General features: G+C 36.3%; 1 protein-coding gene across 6 annotated transcripts; it reads left to right on the forward strand.

Moving 5' to 3' along the window:
* The first annotated feature begins 7,748 nt into the window (after window positions 1-7,748).
* Window positions 7,749-25,142, forward strand: LOC110606127. Of its 6 annotated transcripts, none has more exons than XM_021744890.2 (23): window positions 7,749-7,909; window positions 8,030-8,103; window positions 8,756-8,979; window positions 9,116-9,207; window positions 13,537-13,701; window positions 13,856-14,029; window positions 14,180-14,344; window positions 14,469-14,582; window positions 14,754-14,828; window positions 15,039-15,206; window positions 15,330-15,392; window positions 16,130-16,340; window positions 17,024-17,091; window positions 17,817-18,039; window positions 20,881-21,120; window positions 21,401-21,592; window positions 21,918-22,112; window positions 22,727-22,912; window positions 23,277-23,468; window positions 23,817-23,993; window positions 24,079-24,249; window positions 24,336-24,548; window positions 24,800-25,142. In XM_021744890.2, exons 1-23 carry the CDS (start codon window positions 7,897-7,899, stop codon window positions 24,927-24,929), a joined length of 3,525 nt encoding a protein of 1,174 aa, XP_021600582.1. In that variant the 5' UTR covers window positions 7,749-7,896; the 3' UTR covers window positions 24,930-25,142. The 6 variants fall into 6 exon arrangements, with proteins under 6 accessions (XP_021600582.1, XP_021600583.1, XP_021600584.1 ...); XM_021744891.2 differs by having other exon boundaries at window positions 24,082-24,249; XM_021744892.2 differs by having other exon boundaries at window positions 16,136-16,340.
* The last annotated feature ends 1,838 nt before the right edge of the window (window positions 25,143-26,980 follow it).

Genomic DNA, 26,980 nt, shown 5'->3' on the forward strand with positions numbered 1-26,980 from the left:
TAGCAAGAGCGGTCCAGGCAGGCAAGAATGATGAGTTCAGATTTGACAACAAAGGGATCCTCCGCTATGGGAGCAGGTTATGTGTACCAGATGACGTGAGTCTGAAGGGAGACATTATGAGGAAAGCTCATAATGCCAGGTACAGTGTTCACCCTAGAGCCACCAAAATGTACCAGGATCTGAAAAGAGTTTATTGGTGGCCAGCTATGAAGACAGAAGTGGCACAGTTTGTGTCCGCCTGTGAGGTTTGTCAGAGGGTGAAGCTGGAACATCAGAAGCCGGCTGGTATGCTTAACCCACTGCCGATTCCAGAGTGGAAATGGGAGAATGTAGCTATGGATTTTGTGGTGGGTTACCGGCAACGTCCTACAGATTGGACTCCATATGGGTGGTTGTGGACAGACTGACCAAATCTGCTCACTTTATTCCTGTCAGGAGTGGCTACTCTGTGGACAAATTGGCACAGGTGTATGTTGATGAGGTTGTCAGGTTGCATGGGGCTCCGGTATCAATTGTGTCAGATAGGGGACCCCAGTTCACCTCCAGATTTTGGCGGAGTCTACAGAGTGCTATGGGTACCAGGCTGGATTTTAGCACTGCTTTCCATCCACAGACTGATGGACAGTCAGAGAGGACCATCCAGACAATAGAAGATATGCTCAGAATGTGTGTGCTAGATTTTGGCAATTCTTGGAGGTAGCATCTACCTTTGGTGGAGTTTTCCTACAATAACAGCTATCGTGCTAGCATAGGGATGGCTCCATATGAAGCTTTGTATGGAAGGAAGTGCAGGTCACTTGTCTGCTAGGAAGAAGTTGGAGAAATAGCCTTAGCAGGGCCTGAGTTAGTAGAGATCACCAGCAGGGTAGTGTCCATTATCAGAGAAAGGATCAGAACTGCTGGGAGCATGCAAAAGAGTTATGCTGATGTCCACAGGAAGCATGTAGAGTTTTAGGAGGGAGATATGGTGTTGCTCAAGGTGTCTGCTATGAAAGGGGTGATTCGCTTTGGGAAGAAAGGTAAGCTAGCTCCACGGTACATTGGACCCTTTGAGATCTTGCAGAGGATTGGGAATGTATCGTACAAGCTAGACCTACCTGCTTCAATGGAGAGAATCCATCCGGTTTTCCATGTTTCCATGTTACAGAAGTTCGTGTCAGATCCGGGCAAGGTTCTTAATGAGCCTGATGTGGAGATCCTAGGAGATCTCACCTATGTTGAGCAGCCAGTGCGGATCCTAGACACACAGATCAGAAAGTTGAGGAACAAGGAAATCCCGATGGTGAAAGTCCTTTGGAATCACTATAATGTGGAAGAATGTACTTGGGAGACACGGGAGTCTATGCTCCAGTAATACCCCTATCTCTTTTAAGGTTAGTGTTTATGTGTTTTTATGTGCTTATGTATATGCCATGTTATGCTTGTGTGTTGAACATTCGGGGACGAATGTTCTTAAGGGGGGAAGAATGTAATACCCGACTAGACCCCGGCATCGGAATTCCTACTTTACGGCGGAATCTCGGATGTCGGAAACCTCTAGAAGGGTAAAATATGTTTTTATAAAATGTTTTTACATGTTTTTATCGACCTCCTCCTCCCCTAGCATCTTCTCAGGCTCCCAGACCGAGTTCCTGACGTAGCAAGTCGTCTCGGCCCTCTAGCCGCAGCAGATCGAGCTCGGCTCACTAGTCTCCTCAAGTCCCCCGGCCTCGACGCTCTTCTACTGAAAGGACGAAAGAGGCTCCAAGAGTTATTTCTGAAGTGGCTGAGGAAACCGGGCTGGCGAGGACGGACCCTACCCTTCCTCCTATGGAGGCTTCTGCTGTGGGACTTGATGTCTCCATTACTGAAGAGGAAGCTCCAGGAAAGAGAAAAGAGGTTATTCTTGTAGACGAGGATGTTCAAGAGGCCCCTATCGGAGATACCCCTGCTCCTGATGAGGGTAGATCCGGCCTTGCTAATGATGGAGGTGTCACAGAGAAGGCTGGGGACAAGCGTCCTGCCCTCTCCGAAGTGCCGGTCCCAGCTCCTGCTCGGAAGAAATCCAGGGCTTCCAAGGGATCAGCTCCAGCTCTCCCTCATTTTGAGAAGAAGAAGGATGTTCCTGTGATACCCCTGTTGTCTGCTCTTGACAACGATATTTTGAACGCAGAGGACATCACCTACCAGTCTCCCGCAAGTGTTGTCGCTGAAATTATCAAGGAACGAATGTTTGGTGGCATCACAGAGGCTTCAGACCCATGCTTGCTTGCTCTCACTGGTCTTCTAGCTAGTTCTACCAGGGAGCAGGCAGCGTTCTGATCTCGACCTCGGGGGGAGCTGGGAGATACGATCAGGGAGATGCTCCTGATGGTAAGTCGTTCGTTCTGGTTTCTGCTCGTATTCTAATTTTCTTTGTTTCTTTGTTATGACAACTTTTTCTTTTTGCGCTAGGTGATGGGCCTCTTCATGGAGGTGGACGCTCGTGACCACTCTCTCCGGGAGTCTGTGGATCGTCGGGTTGAGGAGGCCCGTTTAGAGGAAAATCTGTCTATCACCAGTGACACCTGAGGTAATCTGGCTGCAGCCCATGAGCATGCCATGTCCCTAGAGGCGGAGTTATCTCAGGCCCGGAGGGTTCTTAAAGAGTCTGACGAGAGGGCAGCTGCAGCAGAGGTCCATTGTGAGGAAGTTCTGAAGTAGCTGTCCTCCGCAGTGGATGCTCTGTGTGAGAGGGACGAGGCCATGAGCCAGAAGGAGGAGGTCCAGCGCCAGCATGAGCAGCTGAAGGTGAAATTCGATGCCATGCTGGCTCAAAAGAGTGAAGCTGTAGCTCGGGTTGTGGTCCTGAAGCAGGAGCTGAGCAAGCAAGCTGATAGTGTTAAGGGCTTGACTTTGGCGGCAGAGGAGTCCAAACTTCAGAATCAGCAACTTTGCCAACAACTCAAATCCCTGGAGACGAGGTGCTTAGCTCTGCTTGAAGAGGTCAAATTGGCTGAGGGAAGGGTCCAACTGGAGGTCGAGAAGTGTCTAAGGGAGTATAAGGAGTTCCCCAAGCTGAAGAAGGAGATCCAGCAGGCCTGTGAAGCTCACCTCCAGGATTATAAAAGTTCTTTTGAATTTAAAGCTAAGATAGCTGAGGCCTGTGAGAAGCGACTTGTGGAATTTCAAGGCTCTAATGAAATGAAAACTACCATATGGAATAAGGGCTTCTGCATGTTCGTCTCTGGATACAATCGAGGCCTAAGGACAGCCAGATACGCCCCCTCTATCCCGTTGGCTGAACTCTGAGCTGCAGAGGAAGACTCTAATGGTGAGGCAGTGCTTTACGGGGAGGATGACAGACCTTTGCCCAAAAGGGCTTCTCGTACTGCAGCTGGGCCTTCTGAGGCAGAACCCGAGCTGGGGAATGACGATGCTGGGCCTCAAGGGCAGGAGATGGTGCCCTTCGTGGGTGTTGAGGGGTATGAGCAGGAGGATACTGGGCCTCCCATAGACAGTAATGTAAATAATGTAAGTGTAGATAGTATAGGGGATAATGCAGGTGATAATGCCCCTAGGCATGTAAGTCCTTTAAAGACTGTTTTCCCTTCAGTAGAGTAGACTGTAAAGTAGGTTGTAATTACTTTTTTAATGAAATTTGAGTTGCGTTGGTGTTTTGAGTTATTTTGATTGTTACTTATTTCTCTGGCTTCATTTGTACTTGAGCTGTTCTTACCTCTGCTTGTTCTTCCTTCCTCACCGGGCTACTTGCCCTGTTTAGACAGTCTGACTTGTTTAACTTTAAAGGTTTGAGAATGAGACACTTAAACTGTGCCTAATAAACTTGGTAATGAATTGACTACATCGCCTTTCATTCTTTGCCCCTTATTCAATCAGGGCTAAAAACTTAGCAAGAGACTTAGTCTCTGACTTATAATCCTTTCTAATTTCATAAGGGCGCTTTTATCTATAAATTTTCTCCGAGCTGAATTTGCCTTAAGGCCAAGATCTTCAAGCTGTACTTTTATAGATTTCGACCTCATTAGGTCTTTACTATGAGCTCGGTGTTTAACAACTAACTTAATGTCTTCAACTTTTTTTTTTCCATCATTTCACATCTACGAGCTTGGGCGTGTAGCCCTTTATAACCAAGGCGAAATGTATCACGTACCTTTTAAGATGGTGAGCAGGGTTGGCCTCCTTGTTTTTAGTTCTGTTCTGGCAAGAACTGAAGCTGGGGTCATCTGCTCACGTCTATGGGATTTCTTCTCGGGTTGCCCCTTTACCTCCTCAACATTTATTACATGAGTGGTGAGGGGGTAAATCCCTAGGTTTTATTTGTAACTGTGCGGCTCCATTTTAGACCAATTTACCGCTCTTTCTGGTTATGAGCTCGGACATCTGGTCCCTCTTGAAGCGACTCTTCGCCAGTAGGTGCGGTCTGGGCTGTATGCTCCACTAGGATGGGGAGTTCAGCTCTCTCTCTCTTTTTTTTTTCAAGGTCATTTTTACTAAGTGTTTGTTTACTGTGAGTTAATCCGAGCTGTGGGCATGGTCTCTTGCTTTTGTCGTGAGTCCGTCCATTCAACGAATTAAGGAGCTCGGATTTTTGTTTTTTGCTTAGGCTTTTGCACTACCTGTGTGACGGCCTCAGGAGTTTGGAATTTCGTCCTCCTTACTATGAAGCCAATACTTAATTTCTTGCTTTCTTGACGAGCCTTATACGGGCTGTGTTTTTGCTCCGGGAGATCTTACGGGATCCTGGCCGTTTTTGCTCCAGGGAGATCTTGGTGATCCCGCCGGCCGTTTTTGCTCCAGGAGATCTTACGGGATCCTGGCCGTTTTTGCTCCAGGGAGATCTTGGTGATCCCGCCGGCCATTTTTGCTCCAGGAGATCTTATGGGATCCTGGCCGTTTTTGCTCCGGGGAGATCTTGGTGATCCCGCCGGCCATTTTTGCTCTAGGAGATCTTACGGGATCCTGGCCGTTTTTTACTCCGGGGAGATCTTGGTGATCCCGCCGGCCTTCTACCTCCAGGAGGTCTCTATGTCTCAAGGAGGTCTTCTGATATCTGTTCTTTTCTTTTTCTGAGAGAGTTAGTACTCACAATAATCGATATGATCATTGCATTAGTATAAGATGGTGTTATTTTAATTCATGCTTTTATAATACAAGAATTTTCTTTTCACAAACATTCTAAGGAAAGTACCTTTTCTGCTTCACCAGCTTGTTCAACCTTTTGTTCCTCCAACGATCATATTGATGGTTCCACTGGACCCATCATTCACTGGCCCTGCTTCCATTCTCCTAAATGTCTGCGCTGCTGGGTTCGGCTTCGGTCTTTGTCCTTCTGGCTTCTTTATAAAGTTCTTGAGGTGTCCCCTCTTTATCAGCCTCTCGATCTCAGCAATCAACTGGAAGCAGTTATTGGTGTCGTGGCCATGCGTGCGATGGTACTGACAATATTTGTCAGGATCTCTCTGGTTTGCTTTCATTTTTATAGGTCTGGGCCATTGGAGGAACTCCTTGTCCTGGATGGCTATGAGCACTTCAGCTCTAGAGGCATTGAGTGGAGTCAGCTTCTCTGGAACCACCGGAGGGAGTGGCCTCTGTTTAGGGACCCGAGGAGGGAGAGGTCTTCAGTCCCTTCGCTCCCAGGGTTGTCTGTATGGTTCAGGCCTCTTTCTATGCTTTTTCTCGTGCCTCTCCGGCCTTCCTTCCTCCAGTGCTTTCCCCTTATCTGCTGCTCCCCTAGCGAACCTGCTTATCACCAAGGCATCATCCTGCCTTATTTATTTTTCAGCTCGCTTCATCAGCTCGGCCAGTGAGGTCGGAGGCTTCCTGCTCAATGAGCCAAAGAACTCGGCAGAGGTCATCCCCTTCTGCATGGCTTCTATCGCCCTTCCCTCATCGAGCTCGGGAATCTGCAGGGCCTCTGTATTGAAACGAGCGACGTATTCCCTAAGCGGCTCGTCTCTTCTTTGCCTGATCGTCTCCAGGTGGCTCGTCTTCCTATTTGCGGGTACCCCGACGATAAACCTGCTGATGAAGCGAGTGGCTAGACCTCCGAAGCTGTTGATACTCCCGGCCTCAAGGCTATTGAACCACGCCCGTGCTAGTCCTGAGAGCGTCGTCGGGAATACCTTGCTGATCAGGGCATTTGACAAAGTCTGCAGCTCCATGAAAGTTTTGTAGTTCAAGACGTGCTCCCGGGGGTTTCCAGCTCCGTCGTATGCCGCCATAGGTGGCATCATAAATTTCTTCGGGACGGTCTCCTGCTGTACCCACTTTGAGAAGGGTGAAGAGGTAGGCAGGAGAGTTTGGTTCTGATCCTTCGTTCCTAGCTCGGCCAAGAGCTGCTCTCTCATCTTTTGCAGCTTTTGGTCTACGTTCTCCTCTTGCCTGGGTTTCTTCTCCTGGCGGTATTCCTCTTCCCATGTCTCGCTCCCCATTCTTCCGGCCGTTCCAGCGGAATAACTGTCGACTTCATCATTCTCAATCAACTCCCTCGCCCTCCTTCCGTGAACCCTTGCTTCTGGTTCTTCTTCTCCGCCAGCTATCCTGCTTCTCTCTTCTGTTTCTCGGCTGATTGTTTGAGGAGGATTGAGGGTAGGTTGGCGAGGTTCATCGGTTCTGGGTTCTTCTACCACCGGCAACACATTTACCGGGGTGTTAAGGCCTCTTTGTTGCATTATCTGCCCCAACCAGTGGGCGGTGTTTTGTAGCTGGAGGGCCATGGTTTGAAGGTCCTGGTTGGATATAACAGTTCCAGGCACGTTCCCTGCCAAGCTCGGCGGGGGGTTGAGGGGGATTGGTGTTTGGTTGTTTGGCGTTGTGGGACTGGAAAAGAGAACTGTTGTCCCTCCTGAGTGGAGCTCAGGTCATTAGGGGTATTGACAAGATTGTTTTCGTTGTGGTTAGCCATTGTGGATCTCAGTGGGTATTGTAAAAGTGGAACTCCGGTGATGAAAAGATCTCCTTCGTTTCCCACAGACGGTGCCAATTGATGATCTGAGATCCAGAAAATAGGGTTTTACAAGGGTTCTGTAAAACTGGAGAAAAGCCTGGACCTAGAGGAGAACATTTCTCCTTTTATATATTTCCTTTTGTCCGCTAGTGACGTGTAACAGAATGTGTGTCATTGGGCCACCTGTTCATTTCATGTTGATATGGACGTACGAGGAAATCAGATCTCTGTCCCATACATAACGGTCCCTGATTCTCCCAGACGTGCGTACGGGTGGTCCCAAGTGAAGAATGGGTAGGTCTTCTTCCTGATTCTGGGCCGGACCAGAAGATATGATATGGGCTGAATCCAGAGAGGATCTTATTCATCGGGCCCAATGGGCTAGGCCGGCCTGATTGAGGGGATTGATGGGGTCCGATCTCCAGACTGAATGGACCGGACTTGATGCATGTGATGGGACTTGAGGGCCTCTAGATGATGGGCTGGTGTCGTGGCCTGCCCTAGACGGGAGTGAGGAAATCCAGCGGTCATCAATAATTATTAATAAATATTAATTTTACTTCATTTCAATCTTTCTCTTTTTAATTATCTTAAAATTATTGTATATTTTATTTTTTAAAATTATAATAATATATAAATAAATTATTATAATTTTATTTTATTTTAAAAAATTCTCTTAAATTATGTTTTAAATATCTAGATAAAATTAAAATGATTTATTTTTGAATATTATTAAAAATTAGATTCAATTAATCACACCATTATAGACGTAAGTTTAGGAAGGAATGTCCAATAAGATATCATGAGCGCAAATACCGATAATTGGGATACTGACAGTAAGTACAAAAGGTTTCTTCTAAAGGAAGACAAGAAGCGCATTGCATGCTAACACAGAGATTCAAATACAAGAAGCCGGCGTTTCTCCTCCTCTGCTCATTGCATGCTAACATAGAGATTCAAATTCAAAGATGGCGTTTTGGGGTTTGTTGTTTGGTTCTACTCTTATTTCTATATGTATCTTCTTCTCGGTAATTGTATTGAGAGTATGGATAATCGATTCCTTGTTTCTCAAGTTTTCAATTTTGTTGTATTTTTGAGAAGGGATTTCAATAACGTACGGTGGATCCATTACTCACCGCAGTGAAAACCCTCCAAGAAGGTTTCGAATTACACAGGTTATTTGTATTTTTATTTTCTTTCAAAGTTGCACATATTTTGTTCATGCTCTGATGGTTCTAATACTCGTGTATTCAATTATGTTTCTCTGCTAGGGATGACTCAATTCTAAACTCTTTCTAGTTTCTTGCATTAGAACTTTCACATCAGAAAATGGTTATTTCTTCCCGCATGTTATAGAAAATTAATGAAATATTTTATGGGTTTTACATTAATTCGGCTTATAATCAGTTTGTACAGTTTAGGTGCATGTAAGAAATTTCTGCTTAGAACAAATTGTATCAAATGAAACGCGTCAATAGAAAATAGAGTAATAGACATACATCGGGAGATTATGCACAACTCTCTTGTTACATGCTTCCTTAGTGGTAATGCATGTGTCCCATCTCTAATATATGAAGAGAAATTATAAATTTATATCTCGGGGAGCAGTTAAAAGTAGTGCTTCCAGTGTATTGATTAATTAGCCGATATATATGTATAGTTTGATCTCACAAAATCACATACATATAAAAATCTTTTAGTAACTAGAAATATTCACATGTCTAGTTTTCATTAATTTAACATTTTATATAGGAATTCACAATAAAATTCTCATAAACTATCAGTTTCTTTATTATATTCATTTAGTTTTCTTTTGTGAGTACACAGGCAACCTTGGTGGAGCGATCAGATGTTTACATTATCAGTTATATGAGTTATGTAGAGTGCAAAATTGGAGATAAAGCCCCAATTTACATATGTTCATTGAACAAAGGTTCGATTCCCCTTGAGGTTGAATTTGAAGAGTCTGAAGATATCACTTTCAGGGTTAGAGGTCCTCGAGGAGTTCATCTTTCTGGTTATTATATCAGTCAGATCACAAAAGCTAAAACGTATCCTTTATAATCCCTTTTGCTGTTTTAACTTTAACATAATTATGCACCAAGTACAAGATAAACTGCTCAAATTCTTGGTTTTCATGTAAACTTGTTAGAATTTGTTATCTTTTACTATTATACAATCTCCTAGTCATTTATGTAAATTGAAAGCTGCTGAAGATGCTAGAAGTGATGACAATGCTCTCAGGCTGTTCAAGTGCATGGGAACTTGTACAAGCAGAGGTATGTTTTACCTTAGTGGACATAGTTTCGAATAGTTAATTTTGTTTTTTTGTTTTCAGAGGCAAATGCTTTCTGTGTTTTTTCTTTATTAACCTGCAATTTAGCTTTTTAAGGTTATTTTTTCTGTCTTTTACTTATATTTAGTTCTAGATTCAGCTTTCCTTTTCGGCATGTCGTGTGTGTCGATGCACACACACATTATATTATGTTCAGTGGTATTTTGACCTTTAATGTATTGTGGGGATTACTGCTATTTCTTAGTACAAGTCACAGTATTATTGTGGATGAATGGCACAGATGATTGATTGGGTAGTGCTACATGACTAGTAACAATGGTTAGTTAGTTAGTTGTTGGAATAGTAGAACTACACTATTTTTTTGCTAACAGTGCCAACCCTTACAAATTTAAGTGGACAAATTGTATTGTAATTCTAATATTTGACAGGCATTGAAGAATAACAAACTTTTAAGGTCAACTCAAATTTTACATTTTTGCTATGCATGGGTAAAGCATGAAAACATTAATGAATTTTTAAGGGATTGCAGACAGTTCAGATAGAAGAGATAAGGAAGTGTAATTTTAAGTGAACATTTCGGGAGATTTTTATACGCTAATTACAAAAGACTATTAAAAACTAGTTGCTTTTTTTCCATGGTACAAGGATTTAATGCTGCATCTTGTTTTATTAACCTCCTACTCATCTCTCTATGAAAGTAAAAAGAATTATTCTACTATGGTCAAATAATCTAGTTTTTAAATGATGGCTGCCTCAATAAATAGCATGCTCAAACAACAATGAAGAATGTAAGTCTTAATCCAAAAAAAGGGTGGTTCTCGTTTCAAATAATTAATCGAAGGTTTTGGTCCAAGCAGGAAAGGAGATGGGGATGGGAGATCAAATAAAAAGATGGGTTGGGTTGGCTCTAGCCAGTTTTAGTATAATATAAAAAAAATTATATCATAGTATGTTTTAATTATAAAAAAAAATGAATATTTGTTTTTGTTTGGATCTGTAAAGATACTTGTGTAAATAGCTTGATTACCTGCTGAAATTAGGATACTAATTAGCTTAATTAGTTGCTATAAATATTCTTTCTTGCATATCTTCCTTTTTAGTGTATTCTGCAAATCCTATATAAACCTCAATCAGCTTGAGGGAATAAATCAAGTTGCTTTTTACACAAATCTCTTTTCTTCCTCTTAGTTCTCATGGTATTAGAGCCTAAAAAAAGGTCTGATTTATTTAGTTCCACTGGCAACAGTGCACAGTTTAGGAACCTTTTCTATGTTGAAGCCAAAAACTTCCTCAAAAAAGTTTAACAACCAACAACTCATGAGCATATTCAAAACACTCTCACATAGCTCTAGAATATAAAACAACTCTTAGAGTTGCACTTCCCTCTCCAAAGGCAATACCAGTGAGAAAACATCATATATTTTCTCTCCAAAGGCAATGTTGGCAAGAAAACATCAATGCAATGCCCTCTCCAAAGGCAAAGTCAGCAAGGAAATATCAAAACAAAGTCCTTTTTTAAATGTAATTCAGGCAAGAAAACAACACAAAATAACTCATAGGATTACACAAACCACACCAATAGAATACAGAAGGTACATGTTAATGGTGCCCGTAAACAATACCAATAAATAGTGTACATGAATGGAATCTGTGAACTGTGTGAATAAATAGCGGTAGTAATAGTTCTCGTGAACAGTACCTAAGGCCTAAAGAATCGAAAGGTCTAATACCATGTTAGAGTTAGAATAATAGAAGAGAGGGAAAGAACACAAGAAGAATTGTGTGGTTAGGCTACGAGAGCCTGCATTCACGGATGCAACCTCAAAGGTCTACATTTTTTTTGAATTGGATTCTCTCACTGGTATACAAAGGCTTTCCTATTTATAATAGAAGATCCAGGACATGTTTGATATGATACTATAAATTAAAGTATTCTCCAACTTTATTAGGAATATATCAAATTCCCTTATTTTAAGAATATATAGACATATAACATTCTACTACAAATCCTGCATTAAATAGGAATAACATTCCATAATGCTTCGCCTTAATCGTAGGGTAGAATCTCAGCAATTCTAACTATTATAATTATCAACAAAATAATTTCTAATATATCAAATTTCCTTACTTTCTTTTTACATCCAAAATCCCTGTCCTTCATTATTCAAAACCAACTCGAATTTAGCTAGAAAAATATATCAAATTCTTTGTCTGTACACCAACCCATAACCTTGACAAAAGTATTTCACCCAAAATCTTGGCCCAAGTCATTTGCTAATTGAAAATAAAAAGAAAAAAGCGTAGAAAATTCACAAAGCCAACACCATCTCGTCAACAACAAATCTAGTAAATCTTTATTCAGCATCTCCAAAATCCAAACCCTAATGGATGTGCTGGGTTTGAAGTTGATGGAATTAAGGATGTAAGGGTTACCATGGGATCATTGTTAAGGTGGCAAGGAAGCTGGAGGGAGAGAAAATATTTTATGCTATAATTACTTATGCTCCACCAGGATTCATATTAAGCAGTCGTAGAGTTGTCTTGAGTGTCTTGAGTGTTGCGGTTGTGTCCCACTGGAAAAGTTTTACCATTGTCTTAGTATTTTAGACCATTAGATGTAAGTGATTGTGTTTCAGTTCACAAGGAAACCTATTCCTTTGCAAATTACAAGTCATATTAATTCTTGATTTAAATCACAAATGTAGAGCTAGATCATAAGAGATCAAGAGAATCGATTATTCAAGAACATAGAAAAACAAATTTTCTATCAAAGCAAATTCTCAAGAACATTATTAATTTTCATTCCAATTTGCTTTACTCCAAGAAATCAAGAAAACATAACTGTTTGAATGCATTTGATGGATGAAAAAGACCACAAAGTTGAAAGAGGTTGAGAAATCTAACTTGAACTTGCTCATATACAATGTTTATGTAGAGCTAAAAAGAAAACATAACACATAGATGAAGGAAACTTTACTAAATTCTATTGATTTTCAATTGACGAAGTATGTTGAAACTCTTAAACATTAAAGAATCCTTTTTAGGACTTGTGTAGAGACATAAACCCTAGCTCTAATAAGAAAGTCAAATGCCAAAATATCTAAAATATATTATTTTCTAATTTGTTCCTAAAATAAGTAGATGTAAATCTCTGTGAGAAGCTGGCCTCGAATTACAATCCCTTCTCATTCATTATATCATTATTGATTGTGTTCCCTTAGTACATCCTAACATTCTAAAGGGTATAGACGTGCTGGAGTGTCTAGTGACTGAATTATTGATAGTTCCACCATAAAACAAGTAATCAATTATTGTGGTACTTGCTGAATGTGAACTTTGGTTGTGTTTTGTGGTTATATTGTACAAACTTATGAAAGCTGAAATAAAATTATGATCTAGTCTAATAGTAACTAAAATATCAATTGCTTTTTAAGCACATAGAGCTTTTTCCTTGCAATAGTCTTGAATATTAATTTCTTTAAAATGAAAATTTTTGTTAGGTTGTCCTTTGTTTCTTGAACTCAAATACATGTGCCAGAAATGGGTGTATATCTCTATGTCTGAGTCATCAACTTTCAAAATAGAACATACGGGGAAATGGATCTAGATTTAGTCACACGTGCTTGGATAAGTTATGATATATAAAATAACTATAATAAAAAATATAAAGTTATATAGTAATAATCATAGTTTAAATAGATGATCAAATACAAACAAATACAAAATCCAAAGTATAACCAAATAACTACTTTTATCTAAATACATGCTCTTCATCTTAAGAGAAAAGAATGCTCTATTAACTATGCTTGAATATATCACTTAAGTGTCCGAGACTTAGAGTGCATGAATATGAGTTGAACACATATTCTATGTTGTACCCCATAAAGTGTCGTGTCGACACGGATATGGCATGGCAAAATGAAGAGTCAAGAATATCAGATGTTATGCCATATAATTATCACTAAAAACTAAAAAAGAGGGGTTAAACTTAAATTTACATCCATAGAAATTTGAACAGGATCTTGTTTAAAAATTCAAGAAAGGAAGAAAGATAATACCTTACTTTCATATTGATTATCTTATTACCAAAAATAAAAATACTTGATGCTTAATTTATATTTTCTTTTGTAAAATTCATTCGTCTTTTGATGTTAAATTTTATGGTGCATTCATTGTATTGATTTGTTGCTAGTATGATGCTTGAGCTTTTTACAAATTTAATATGAACTTTTTATTAGTCACATCTTTATCTTGTCTTATTTTTGTAATGTAGATAACTTTTTTATTTGATATGTTTAAATTTATATTTCAGTTGTTGTCCCGTTAGAAAATGAGAATGTTGCAAGCATCAAACATTTTGAGGATGACACTGGCAGTAATTTGGAAGGTTTACAACAACAATTTAATATTGTTGAGAAAGCATGTGAAAGTCAAAAAGATGCAGTTGTCCAGGATACTGAGATTTCAGAGCCTCCTGGTCATTATTTACCATCCTTTAAAGCTACAATACTGACAACATGTCTTCTTTTTAATTTTTTATTTTACTTTTAACTTCATGTTCAATTTATTTATATTTTCGTGGTTGTTATGGATATGTTTATCTATTGATATGTTTGAATTTGACATTTCAGCTATGATTGAGTTTGAAAATGAGGAAGTTGCAGGTCCTAAATGTCATGGGGGTCATGGGGAGGGAATCACTAGTAACATGGAAGGTTCTCAACAGCAATTTAATATTGTTGAGAAAGCATGTGAAATTCAAAAAGATGCTGTTATCCAGGATACTGAGATTTCAGAGCCTCCTGGTCATTACTTACCATCCTTTAAAGCTACAATATTGATAACATATGTCTCTTTTTTTTTCTAAACTTTATATTCAATTTGTTTATATTTTCTTGGTTATTATGGATATGTTTATCTGTTGATACTTGATATGTTTGAATTTGACATTTCAGCTTTGATTGAGTTTGAAAATGAGGAAGTTGCAAGTCTTAAGTGTCGTGGGGAGGGAATCACAAGTAACATAGAAGGTTCTCAACAAGAATTTAGTATTGTTGGTCATATAGGCTATGTTCAAAAGGATGAAGCACTTAAACAAGATAAGATTTCAGAGCCACTTGGTTAATTTTCTTTATCCTTGAAGCTATGATTTTAATATCTTTGTTTATTGTGTTAAATTTATTTTTACTTTTGTGTTTGAGTAATATGTTCAATTTTCTTGTATGATGCGTTTCATTATAATAGTGTTGCAAAGTGATAAGGTTGCATGCATCAACAATCTTGAAAAGGGCATTGACAGCAATATGGAAGGATCTCAGCAACATAATAATTTTGAGAGAACAAGTGATTTTCACAAAGGTACAGTTTGCCAAGATGCTAAGATTTCAAAAGCACTTGCTCATTGTTCTCCATCCTTGGAAGATGTCTTTTAAAAAAAAAGGAAAATAATTTTTAATACTAACTTATTTTTGTTAATATATGGAATTATCAATAAGTTCCTCATTTGATATGTTTGAAATTGAATTTCAGTCACAGATGAGTTTTGGAATGATGATGGTACAAGTATCAGGCATCTTGAGAGGGATGTTTATAGTGATATTCAAGGTTCTCAATCTCAACACCAACTTGATATTGTTGAGAGAATATGTGCTGTTGAAAATGATTGAGTTGTCCATGATGCTAAGATTTCAGAACAACTTGGTCATCATTCAAATACCCCAAAATTGAAATTTGTAAAATGTCTCTTTTTTGTTGTTAAATTATTCTTTCTTCTTTTTTTCATGTGATATGTTTGATTTGAAATCGACATTTCAGCTACAATCTCATTAGAGAATGATAAGGTTGTGAACATTAAACATCTTGTGGAGGATGGTGCTGGTGATACAGAAGTTTCTCTGCAACAACTAGATATTGTTGAAAGAACTCATGATATTCAAAAAGATGAAACAATTGTGCAAGATGCTGAGAATTTAAAACTGCCTGGTTATCACTTGCTATCTTTTGAAAACATATATTTATTTCTCTATATTTATGAAATTTGAACGTGTTTTTATATGAATAGTTGTATAATTTTGTCATTTGATATGTTTGAAATTGATGTTTCAGTGATTGTGGAGTTTGAAAATGAGAAGGTTGCAACTATCATGCATCTTGAGGAAAACATTGCTGGTAATGTGAAGTTATTAGCAATTTAGTATTGTTGAAACAATGTTATATTAAAAGGATAATAAATTACCATATATTTGGATTTCAGAATAGCTGGGTTTTGATTCATTTGTATGTTGAAGATGCATCTTTTAAACATAGTTTTATCTTTTGTTAATATTATTTTTTTCTTGTCGCATATTAGTGATATAGCGATGTGTTCCAGTTGATATGTTTTAAATTGACATTTGGTTGAGTTAGAAAATTTTAAGGTTGTAAGGTGAAGCATGAGAGCATCTGATATATCTGTTATCTTATGTTGAGGTTCAAATCACTTGGTTATAATTCCTTATCCGTTGAAGCTGCCTTTTCTAGGAGAAAACATCTTTTTTTTTCCAAGAAGAAATTGTATTCTGGATGCTGGTAATTTGGATAGTTATTTGTTTGATATGTTGGAAATTGACCTTTCAGATATAGTTGACTTCAAAAATGGAAAGTTTAGGCACAACCTTCTTCTCAAGGACAGCATGCCTCTTATCTTGAATTTTCATGGCAATAATTTGTTATTCTTAAGAGTTAAGAGAATGTGTGATGTTCAAAAGAATGTAGTGGTCCAATATGTTGGTAATTGGTATTTCAGAGCCACTTGGTTATCTTCACATCCTTGTTACATTTCTAGAAGAAAATCTCTTTTATTTTTCAGTTAAATTTATTTTTCAGTTTACTTTTCTTTTATTGATTTGTTTGAAATTGACATTTAGATATAGATGAGTTAAGAAATGAAGAAGGGGTTTGTATCAATTATCTTGAGGACATTGTGAGTGATTCCGAAGGTTCTCCACAAGAATTTGTTATTGTTGAGAGGCCATGTGATGTTCAAAAAGATGTGCAAGATGGTAATATTGGAAAGTTAGTAGGGGAATTTCTGAACAAAGATGATATTGAAGCTTTTCCTAGTGCAAACCCTGAAAGGTATGAGTTTACCCATGGTTATGTTAGTTGATTTTTTTAAGAAAATTATTTATTATTATCAATATCATTATTATTATTTTGCTGCTTTGATGTCAGTTCTTGTACCTTTTCCTTTTCAATTTTATGTCACAGTTTTGTCTTATTTTAGAATCCTTTCATGTATTTACTCGCATATAAAACATATAGCAACCGCAGTGCTTGACACTCCAATTTCCAAGCTTTGTCACAGTGGGTTAGAGTCTAGTATTATGGATTTGCACTTTGCTTTGTTGATTTGGTCAGCAAATAAGATGCAGCAGTTCTATGATTGACAGAAAACTATTACCGTCTTTGATATCCAAAGGCAAATATGTCAAATTTTTTTCTAATAATAGGAACCTTGGTAGTTAAGACTCAAATTGAAAAAGTGGGATAAAAAATAAATTGTTCTGCTTCTTAAATAACTTCAGAACGAACAGAAAGAAATTGAATGTCAATTATATTTTTGGTAGTCATCCCAATAAGCATGAACCAATAATAATAAACCAATAGGAGGGCCAGAAACCAAGAAATCAAGTTTTTCTTTTTGCTATGTAGTTGTTTTCACTGGCTAGAGCATTAATCGACGAAAAGAAGAATAGTTTCTTTTTCACTGGTGTGTTGTATCATATGCTGGAAACTCATTTTTTACTGTTCTATATTAGTGATTCATGTGATGAAGAAGCTGGCATTTCAGAGAGGATAAGTGATCCCAGACAAAAGAACCTTGAAGGTATGAGTGACATTATCGAATTTTGTCCATGTTACTGCAGTCAGGATCTTCTTTAATCCTTTTGAAATTTGAGCTCTGCATGATTTGGGTGTTTGCTATGCTTCTTGGTATTGTATAATTACCTTGTTATAGATTATACTGAATCTCATCATCATATCTATGATGAAAAACATTGAGCAAGGACTGATTCTATGTTCCTATTTGCCAAAGAAGAATTCAAAGTCTTTGTATTTATTTTTCTTTTTTATGATTATACTTTCTTTACATCACTTCTTGTTTGCTTTTGTGTAGATGGTAATGGCTTGCTTTTGCTTCTTTTCCTCTTTGTGGATTCACTGGTTATTCTTTGCATTAGTCTTTTGTAGTGTTGTCTCCATCATTCATACCTGCTCTGATTATGAAGATGGTATGATGGTATTGTGGGTTTAAATTTCTTTTCATTCTTTGATCCCACTAAATTTATATTCCTGGATGATGTCACATGAGATGGCATGAATCTGTAAATTTGAGAGCAGATAGCATATTTTTCTTATGGATATAATGTGTCTTTATGAGGAATAAAATGTATAAGAGAACATGGGTTGTTCAAAGAGATAAACAAGTCCTAGATGTGTGATATTTCAGAACCACTTAGCCTCTTATATTTTTTTTTGTGTCAAATTTATATTATGTGTCTGAGTAAGATAAATAATTTTCTCATTCATATGATTGAAATTGACATTCAGGTCTAGCCAAGTTAAAAAATGATGAGGTGGTTTGTGTCAATCAACTTGAGGAGGACATTGCAAGTGATATTGAAAGTTCTAAACAGCAATTTATCATTGTCAAGAGGACATGTGATGTTCAAAACCATGAAGTTGCCAAAGATGATGGCATTCTTGGAAATTTGGGAGAGGAACTTTTCAATAAAGATGAGTTTGCTGTTTTGCCAAATGCGAACCTTGAAAGGTATGTGTTTGCCGGTGGATAAATTAGTTAATTTTCACTTTCTTGCTATTTTTTTTTGAAAAATTTTTTTGCTGTTTTTATGTTCATCTACTTCAAGTCTTTAGAGTCCAGACTTACTTAGCGATGGAGTGGACTCTGTAGTATTATGGGCAGTACTTCTATTATAATTAGGAAAAACTTATCCTCTTTGGAAGCTGTGAAGTTGGAATAATAGAAGAGAGAGAAAAAAATAATACCGAGAAGAATTAAGTGGTTTGGCTATGCGAGCTTGCATCCATGGACTCAAAGCCTCAAAGTGGATCCATATCTAATAATGCAAATGCTTCCCTATCTTACTTTTTTGGCTCTGAATTTTGATATTTCAACTTTCTTTCTATTCATTTTTTGCTCTACCCACTCTATTTTGTATTGGTATAGGAGAGTATTAATGCTGGAATCTGAAAGATACTAAAGCAGAAATACACTTGTACTTTTGTTATGATTTATGCAATTTGAGAATTTGTTTCACCATTATATAGGACTCAACTCTTTTGGTTATAAACAATTATCATATAATTATGAAGTTAATATCGCACTAACTTGTCTGTAGTTTGTTCTCATAGTTATCATATAATTATAAAGTTAATATCGCACTAACTTGTCTGTAGTTTGTTCTCATTCTAAAGTAGTCTGAACCATGGTTTTAAAACATGGTGGCAGTCATAGGTAATGAAAATGGGGCTGTAAAGGTCGTATGCAGTGGTAATGGCATGGCGCTATATAAATTTGTCAAATCAATTTTAAAGCTTATAAAATGAAATGATATCAATAAATTTAATTCAAAATAATATATACAAATGCATAATAAATATAAATACATCAAATATAGACTATTTAACTAAAATTTAACATCATATAGAAAATTATTAGGCTCACCACCACAAAGAATGTCTTGCAGGTTCTTGCTGCCGATACTGATAGTATTGTTGTGGATCAAAGCTAAATAAGGAATGACTCATATCAATAGGATCACTATAAGTTGGTTTTAAAGAGTATGAGAGGATGATGAAGCTGAATTTGTTGCTAATAGGGGTAATTTGTAATTTGAATACGTAGGATAATTGGTTAGATATAGCACACCTCCAAATTGGCCATAAAACCCATGATTTGATGAAGTAGCAGCTTTAGTTGGTTGATGAGTTGCTACTATTATATATAAAATTTGGATCATAGATACTATAACAATATCAATAATTCGATGAATCAATTGAACCCTTCTCCTTATATGCAACACCTTTACCCCTTGTTTGGTATATTTCATCACCACGAGAACTTTTAGAACCCTTTATTCTTTGATATGTATGTTATGTTGGTGGAGATGGTTCTAAATGAATTCTAATTCCATCGTGTCTTTGACTAGGTGGATCTTGTGAACTACAGCTTCCATCTCCTTAAATTGTGATTCCTCCGCCTTGGTTACCATCATCATCATTCATCATTCATCATTAGAGCTAGATAAAATATAAGAATCATCACTGCCACCTTGTTGTCTTTGATTTTGAGTGGCAGATTTATATTGTGATGGAGCATTGTTTTTAATAGTATCATATTCATCCTCCAACCATAAATTTCATTCCCATCAAGCAAATATCAAATAAAACTTATGTATATAGTTTTATATAAATAATTTAATAAAAATAATTTCTAAAAAATAATTTAAAATAATAAAAGCCACACAATCTTTATATATCAGGTAAACTAATAGTGCTCAAAAGTATAATTTTAACTCAAAACTAACACTTTAATTCATAAAAATTAAACAAAAAGAGAAAAACAACAAATAGAAAATAAAATGCATAAAATTTAGCACACCTTTTAGAAGAAGTAAGCTTGGAAATACAGTAATGTATGTTGGATCTAAAGCTTGTAGCCTTTGAAACTACTGGAATGAGTGGAAACTGGTAAAATTGGGAATATGGGCTAGTGTTGTTAAAGGCGTCAGGCAAATCGAGGCGAGGCTAGTGTTGCAAGTACAGGATTTCAAATCAAGGTAACTTACAACTAGGCTAGGCGAGTTGGACTAGAGGGGGAGGATGGAAATTATAAAAAAGAAAAAAGAAGTGAAAATGGAATAATCCCACATCGGCGATGGATGAAAAAATAAAGAGTATATAAGTTAAGAAGTCACCAAACCTAAGACATTTTTGAGAAGGCCAACCATCAAGCTTAGCACTCCATTATTGTCTTGGACAAGGCCCATCAAATTTTTCCAAAATTCTCTATTAGTATTACTATGAGAAAATATTATATAAAAAGATGGCAAATTGTGGTCATCAATCTCATTGATAATTGTCCCCAAGGGCACCTTAGGTTCTAATAGTGGTTGGTTGACGTAGTATAACTTCTAGATCCTGAAATTAATGTTGAAATTTGAGGCTTTGTGAATGTTATGATTGGCAGATATTTAAGGGGGAAATTTAGGGTCTTATGAAAGGATGAGACTTGAGAGATATAGTTTGTGAATAGTAATAAAAGGTTTAGAAGGGTATAGGTCCTATAGGACCTATAAGTAAAATCAATACGTGAAGTAGGGTTCTTGGATCTATTTGGAATATTGAATCATGTAAACTGAAGAATAAAATTATTCGGGTTTAACAACTTAATTTCCTTAAAGTAATGTGTGTTTCATTGTCTCGGAAAACTAATAAGTCTTGGAAATTGAATTTAATGATTGATCATGTGAAGTTTGTCTCTTGTAACTATTGGATCCTTTTGTTTGATAAGAACATTATTCACCGTGATCTTCTTGTCGGTGGATAATCCATTGTTGAGCATGCTATATACTTAATCTTTAATCTTCAGGGACAAGGCAGAGTTAATAAACGGAAAGGCAGATATCAGCCCAACCATGACAATTGAGCAATGTCAGGCTGTTTCCATTTCATCAACTGTGACTGTGATTAAAGCAAGTTCCTATGAGAGGGAGAGAAAGGAGAAAAGTAGGAAGCAGAGGAAGTCTAGAATTGTTGGGTTGATTAGCAATGAGAATCAGGATCAAGTTAGGGGCAACAATGGTGGCACTTGTTCAAATGATTATGCCAGGTTTATCATTTAAATTTTTGTAATTATAATATTGTGACTAACAAAATTTTAACTAATGAGCACTAAAGTTAAAGAAATTGGTACCTGCTATTCACAAAATCACTAAGGTTGTTGTGAAGAACAAAGGAACAATGTTCTTGGCATTGAGATTTTGTTCTTTCAAGTCCTTATTTTGTACAAGCTAAATGCGGGGTTAATGGCAATTCTATATTTTTTTACCTAATTAATCTGGATATATCTTTGAGTTTATGTTACAATAGTGGATTATTTTCATGAGCAGGCAGTTTGATGGTGATTTGGTCATCATGGAGAAGAGAAATGTAGATGCAAGTGTAAGCATGTGCAATGATAAGATCAATGATACATCTGTTCCATATACAGAGTTGGAGGTCGGAAACAGACAGCTTGAAAAGAAGAAAAGGAAAAGAAAGCATCAAAAGGTGAAAAGGGTTGAGGAGGATTACAAGATCAGGTGCTATGCTTACTTGATGTCATTTATAAAAACAGCGCAACTAATATTGTGGAAGTCTTCTATCGTGTCTGGTTACAACCATAGTTCTGTTAATCTTTGGAAGAAGTATGACAATGATGGTTAAGTTATGGAATTTATGGCTGATAAATGTCACTCAAATGTCTTTTTTTTTTCTTACTGTCTTTGGAAAGGAACCCCGGTTTTTTCTTTTCTTGTTTTTTTTTTTGGGGGGTGGGGGTGGGGAAGTTGAAATTACTTGCGGTTTTCCCTCAAATAATTATATCCATCTTGGTGTTGTATTTGAAGTGTTTGTATTGTTGGTCAGGCATGTTGATGAACGTTTGGTGCTTGAGGGGAAGAGTGCGGGGGAAGTTGGTGCAAGCATGACTCATGACAAGATTCATGATGTATCTGTTCCTCATTCTGGCATGGATGGTGGAAACATGCAAAAGCCTGAAAAGAAGAAAAGAAAAAGAAAGCATCAAGATATGAAAAACGTTGAGGATGATTGCAGGGCCAGGTTCTGTGTTTAATTTATGCAGTTTATAAGGATAGAACAAGACTGTCGAAATTCTGTATCTAGTCTCATTAACATCAATGTTATGTTTACATTATCTTTGGTAGAACTATAGCTGCATGTTGTTGTAATAGTGGATATTAACCCTTGATAAAGATAACTTTCAAAGTTCTGTTTTTATTCATGTTGTCTTTTGAACTTGCCAATTGATCTTACATTTATGATGACTTAGTCTCATTCAGTCATTCTTTTAGCAGTTGCTTTTTTTTGGAAGTGAGAAAGAACGGCGAGGGGCTATAGAAATTCTCAAACTTATCTTGTTAACATCGTAGTTCTGTTTCCATTATTTTCTGTAGAATCATAACAGTCATGTCGGAGTAAAATTGTGGAAATTACAGCTGATAAAGATTGTTGTAAATTCATTTTGGGCTTGGTAATTATTCTTCAATTTATAACAAGTTAACCCCATGCCTTGCACATTTTCCTTTTCCTTTTTTTTTTCAAGAAAGAGAGAAGAGATGGGGGCATGTTTGAGTTTAAATTAATTGGGGGTTTCCCTTAAACCAATTTCATCCATACCTTAGTTTGTTTTTAAAGTAGGTTGTTTTCTTGTTCAGGCATGTTGGTGATGATTTGGCTTTGGAGGAGAAGGGAGAGGTTGAAGTTGGTGTGCTTGATGACAACATACATCATGTATCCGTTCCGTCTACTGAGTTAGATGTTGGAAACATGCAAAAGCCAGAAAAGAAAAGGAAAAGGAAGCATCAAGATGTGAAAAGCCTTGAGGATAATTGCAAAACAAGGTTATGTGCTTAATTATGCAATTTATAAAGATAGGACAACTAATATTGTAGAAATCTTCAATCTTGTTTCATTACAAACATTATTGTTGTTTTCATCATTTTGGGTATAATTATAACAGTTATGTGGTGGTAAAATTATATAAATTGCAGCTGATACTGGGACATATCATTCTTATCAATATTGTCTTTTGAACGTGCAAATTAATCTTAACTTTACCAAGTTATCCCACAGCTTAAGCAGTTCCTTTTTTTGAAGAGGGAATAAAAGGGTGGGAGGTTGAGTTGAAATTAATTTGGGCTATCCTGTCAAACCATTTGCATCCATCTTAGTTTTGTTTTTGAAGTAGTTTATTTTCTTTACCAGGCATGTTGATGATTTGCTCCACAAGGAGACGACAGAGGTGGAAGTAGATGTGAGCATGATTGGTGAGAAGCTTAATCATACATTTGTTCCATCTGCTGGCTTGGATGTTGGAGACATGCAAATAACTGAAAAGAAGAAAAGCAAAAAAAAGCATCAGGATGTGAAAAGCACTGGTGATAATACCAGAATCAGGTTTATGTTTAATTGATAACGTATTGAAAGATGAGCATAACATTAGTCTCATTACCATCACAATACGTTTTTATACTTGAACACTTGTAGTTATACATCACCATGTTCTGAACTCGAATGTTCATCTTACATTTACTACAAATTCAGTACATGCTTTTCTTATATTATTGTCTCAAGGGATAATATAGAGAAAAGGGCGCCAAGTGGGTAGGCTTTTTCCTTTTTTTTTTTTTTTTCCAAAGGGCGTGGGTTGGATAGGTTGGCATACCTTGAAAATGGTTCCCTTGTTTCCCTAAACCATTTGGACACACCTTGATTTAGTTTTGAAGTAGTTTGTTTATTGACCAGGCGTGTTGATGGTGATTTGATCCTCAAGGATAAGGGAAATGTGGAAGCAATTGTGATCAATGATATATCAGTTCCGCTTGTGAAGTCGGAGGTCGGAAATATTCAAAAGCTTGAAAAGAAGAAAAAGAGAAGTGCTCAACAAGATGTGAACAATGCTGAGGATGATTGCAGAAACAGGTTTATGTTTAAATGTGCCTTTTATAATGACATGTTAATCTTAGATTTACAGGTTGATTGCATACCTAAACTGTGTTTGGTTAAGCAGGGAAGTTGTTGAATCTTCAGTCTTAGAAAAAAAAGGTAAAATAAAGAAAGGAAAATCAAAGATAAGAAGAAAACTTGAGGACCACAATGGGGTTGCCAGTTATTCAAATGTTCTAGATGCTCCAACCACCATTGTATCAGAGTCAAAATCAGAACATAAAAAGGAAAAGTGAGTTTTTTTTTTCCATTCAACGTTCACTAAGCATATGTTTCACCTTGATTTTGTGTTTGAATTTGTTAATTTTTCTTGAATAGGGATTCTGATAGTGATGTGGTCCACAAGGAGAAGATACAACTAAACAAGAGAATGATAGCAGAAGTCACTGTGAACATGACTAGTGACAAGCTCAATGACACATCAGTTTCATCTACAAACTTGGAGGTTGGGAATGTCCAAAAGCTTAAAAAGAAGAAAAAGAAAAGAGAGCACAAGGATTTGAAAAACATTGAGGATGATTGCAGAAACAGGTTTTACTTCTAATTATTGTAAATTGTGCGAATAGGGTCTACTGTAGAAATCTATTTTAATTAGCATCGTTTACCTAAAATCCATAACGAGAACAAGAAGCATGATCTTTCTGATGTCCTGTTTAATTTGAGAAATAGGCAATGCAAAAAATGAATGACTTGCCTCTGGACTACTTTTATTTTCTCTGCAAATACATTATTCAATTTAACAGGAAATTGTTTGATTCTGGAATTGTTTCTTGGAACTGTAGAGAGGAGATTTCACAGGAGCAAAATGTCGTGGCGGGGAAGATGCATGGTAAATCCAGTGAAGGACAAACTAATTCACGGCCAATTGTTCTTGCTCTTTATAATTCACAAACTAGAATTCACAAGAAGTGAGGGCTTTTTCTCCTTCTTGATATTGGAAAAATGTTCAGAGTTACACGATTCTTCAATAGATTAGAACATAAGCACAAGCCATCGAGAAACACACCCTTATTCGGAATTACTTCAAGCATGGATTCCATAGAGAAGTATTTGAACACAGTAAAAAATTGAATTTTACAACACAGCTGATGAATGAAAAAAATAAAAAAAACACTTGAGAAATTATGATGATTTGTGCACTTGCACTTGGAGTTTTGAATTTTAATATCTTATTTTAAAATAATTATATATATTTATATACAGTACTTTTTTCTGTTTCATAATTTTTATTTATATTTATTTTTTTTTAAATTATTATCTACTTAACATATGAGAAGGGGAAAACATATTTTTTAATTATGAATAATTTTTATACTATGATTATTTTTTTTTATTTACCTATCTTTTTAATAATTTGTCATAAAAATAGTAAATTACTTTTATGTTATACTAGTGGATTGCCGTGCTATTCAATGGCATAATGTGTAGTTTTTTTTATTTATTTTAAATTTTAATTCTAATCATTAGAAAACAATAGTAAAAAGATGATTAAAATAATGTAGACATATTGCTATTCATTTTTACTGTTATTATTATGCTTTGTTTCAAATAATAATAATATTATTATTATTATTAAAATAATAAATAAATAAAGTGATTATAATTATATCGGAAAGAAATTTTAATAAAAAATGAAAAATTATATTAAATTAAATTAAATAATACCAGACTGTACAAAAAGCCATTCCCTTTGCTAAATGGGGAAGAAAAAGACTCGTAGTAAACTCAGACAAACCAACAGAGAAGGCTCTATCTCCATTCCTTACATGTTCATGAATCGCAACATCAACATTATATTTCAATTGTCCCTCCGAGGATTTAACTTATCGAAACTCACCCAGCAACCTATTAGGCGCATCAAGAGAACTCCTGCCTCTTTGCTAGCTCCTTAATTCAGAGACAACTAACACTAGCAGAGACTGTAAATCAAATGCTAGTACATTCCAATAATCAATGGCAATAGGATACTGTAAAAGATGTAATAATCAGTTTTAGGCTTTTCCTTTGAAGTTTTCTTTTGCAAGCAAATTACCTTGTAAAGCTTTTCACTTTGGGATGTGTAGCTTCCACAATCATTTCCAACAACCTAGGACTTTGAAGGAATTAGAATAAAAAAGGATCCTCCATCCTTGCTTGCCAAGCATGGGTAAATTAAAAACAATCAAGATTCTGAAAACCCATACCATCAAAATTCTTGCCTAAACATATTCTATCCCATGAAAGCCAACAAACTCCTCTCCTATTATGACTACTTGAACTCCATCAAAATGAGTATCATCCTCTGAAATGAGTTATAGATTTATGTAAAATTTCCTTACTTTTACGAGAAAGAAATTTGCTTTACCAACCACGCATTCTTTCTGTTGGACCTATGTGTTCTAATCCTTATTTTGATGACTAATACATAATTGATGTACTACTAATTATTTTTAAAAGTGTTCATGTGAGTTTATAGGCCCCTAATTTAAATAAATAGAATTGCTTCAATTTCAAAGATGAAAAGTGCCAAGATTGAAAGCATAATACAAGAAAGGAACCGAAATATAATTTTTAGTTTATGTATTATGAATTTCAATTAATTAATTATATTGGCTCAAGTTCATATTTTAAATTCTAAATCTTATATGGCTAATTTTTAAAAAATTATTTTTGGGATCCAAATAAAATTTAACATATGGAGTCTTTTTAAAGATACTTTTCTATCAAATAAGAAATTTCAAATTAAAGGTTATAATAATTCAAATAGAATAAAACTTGAAAGTTTTGTATAAGTTTTTGCTTCACAACTCTTTGAGGGACTAAAATGAAATTTTATAAATGGAGTGCTTTTGAAACTATTTTTTAGCAAAGTAAAAGATCTTAAAATATAGATTATAAAGATTCAAATGGATTAAAAATCGGAGTTTTATAGTCTAAATTATGATATTTTAAAGATTTAATGAAGAATTTTGTGCCCCTAAAGT

This window comes from Manihot esculenta, chromosome 18 (genome assembly GCF_001659605.2).
Source record: "Manihot esculenta cultivar AM560-2 chromosome 18, M.esculenta_v8, whole genome shotgun sequence".
NCBI lineage: Eukaryota > Viridiplantae > Streptophyta > Magnoliopsida > Malpighiales > Euphorbiaceae > Manihot > Manihot esculenta.

Coding starts and splice junctions, on each gene's coding strand:
- LOC110606127 (XM_021744890.2), top strand. Junction 14,829..15,038: donor TGTTTATAGTGATATTCAAG/GTTCTCAATCTC, acceptor TCGACATTTCAG/CTACAATCTCATTAGAGAAT. Junction 16,341..17,023: donor CCTAGTGCAAACCCTGAAAG/GTATGAGTTTAC, acceptor GTTCTATATTAG/TGATTCATGTGATGAAGAAG.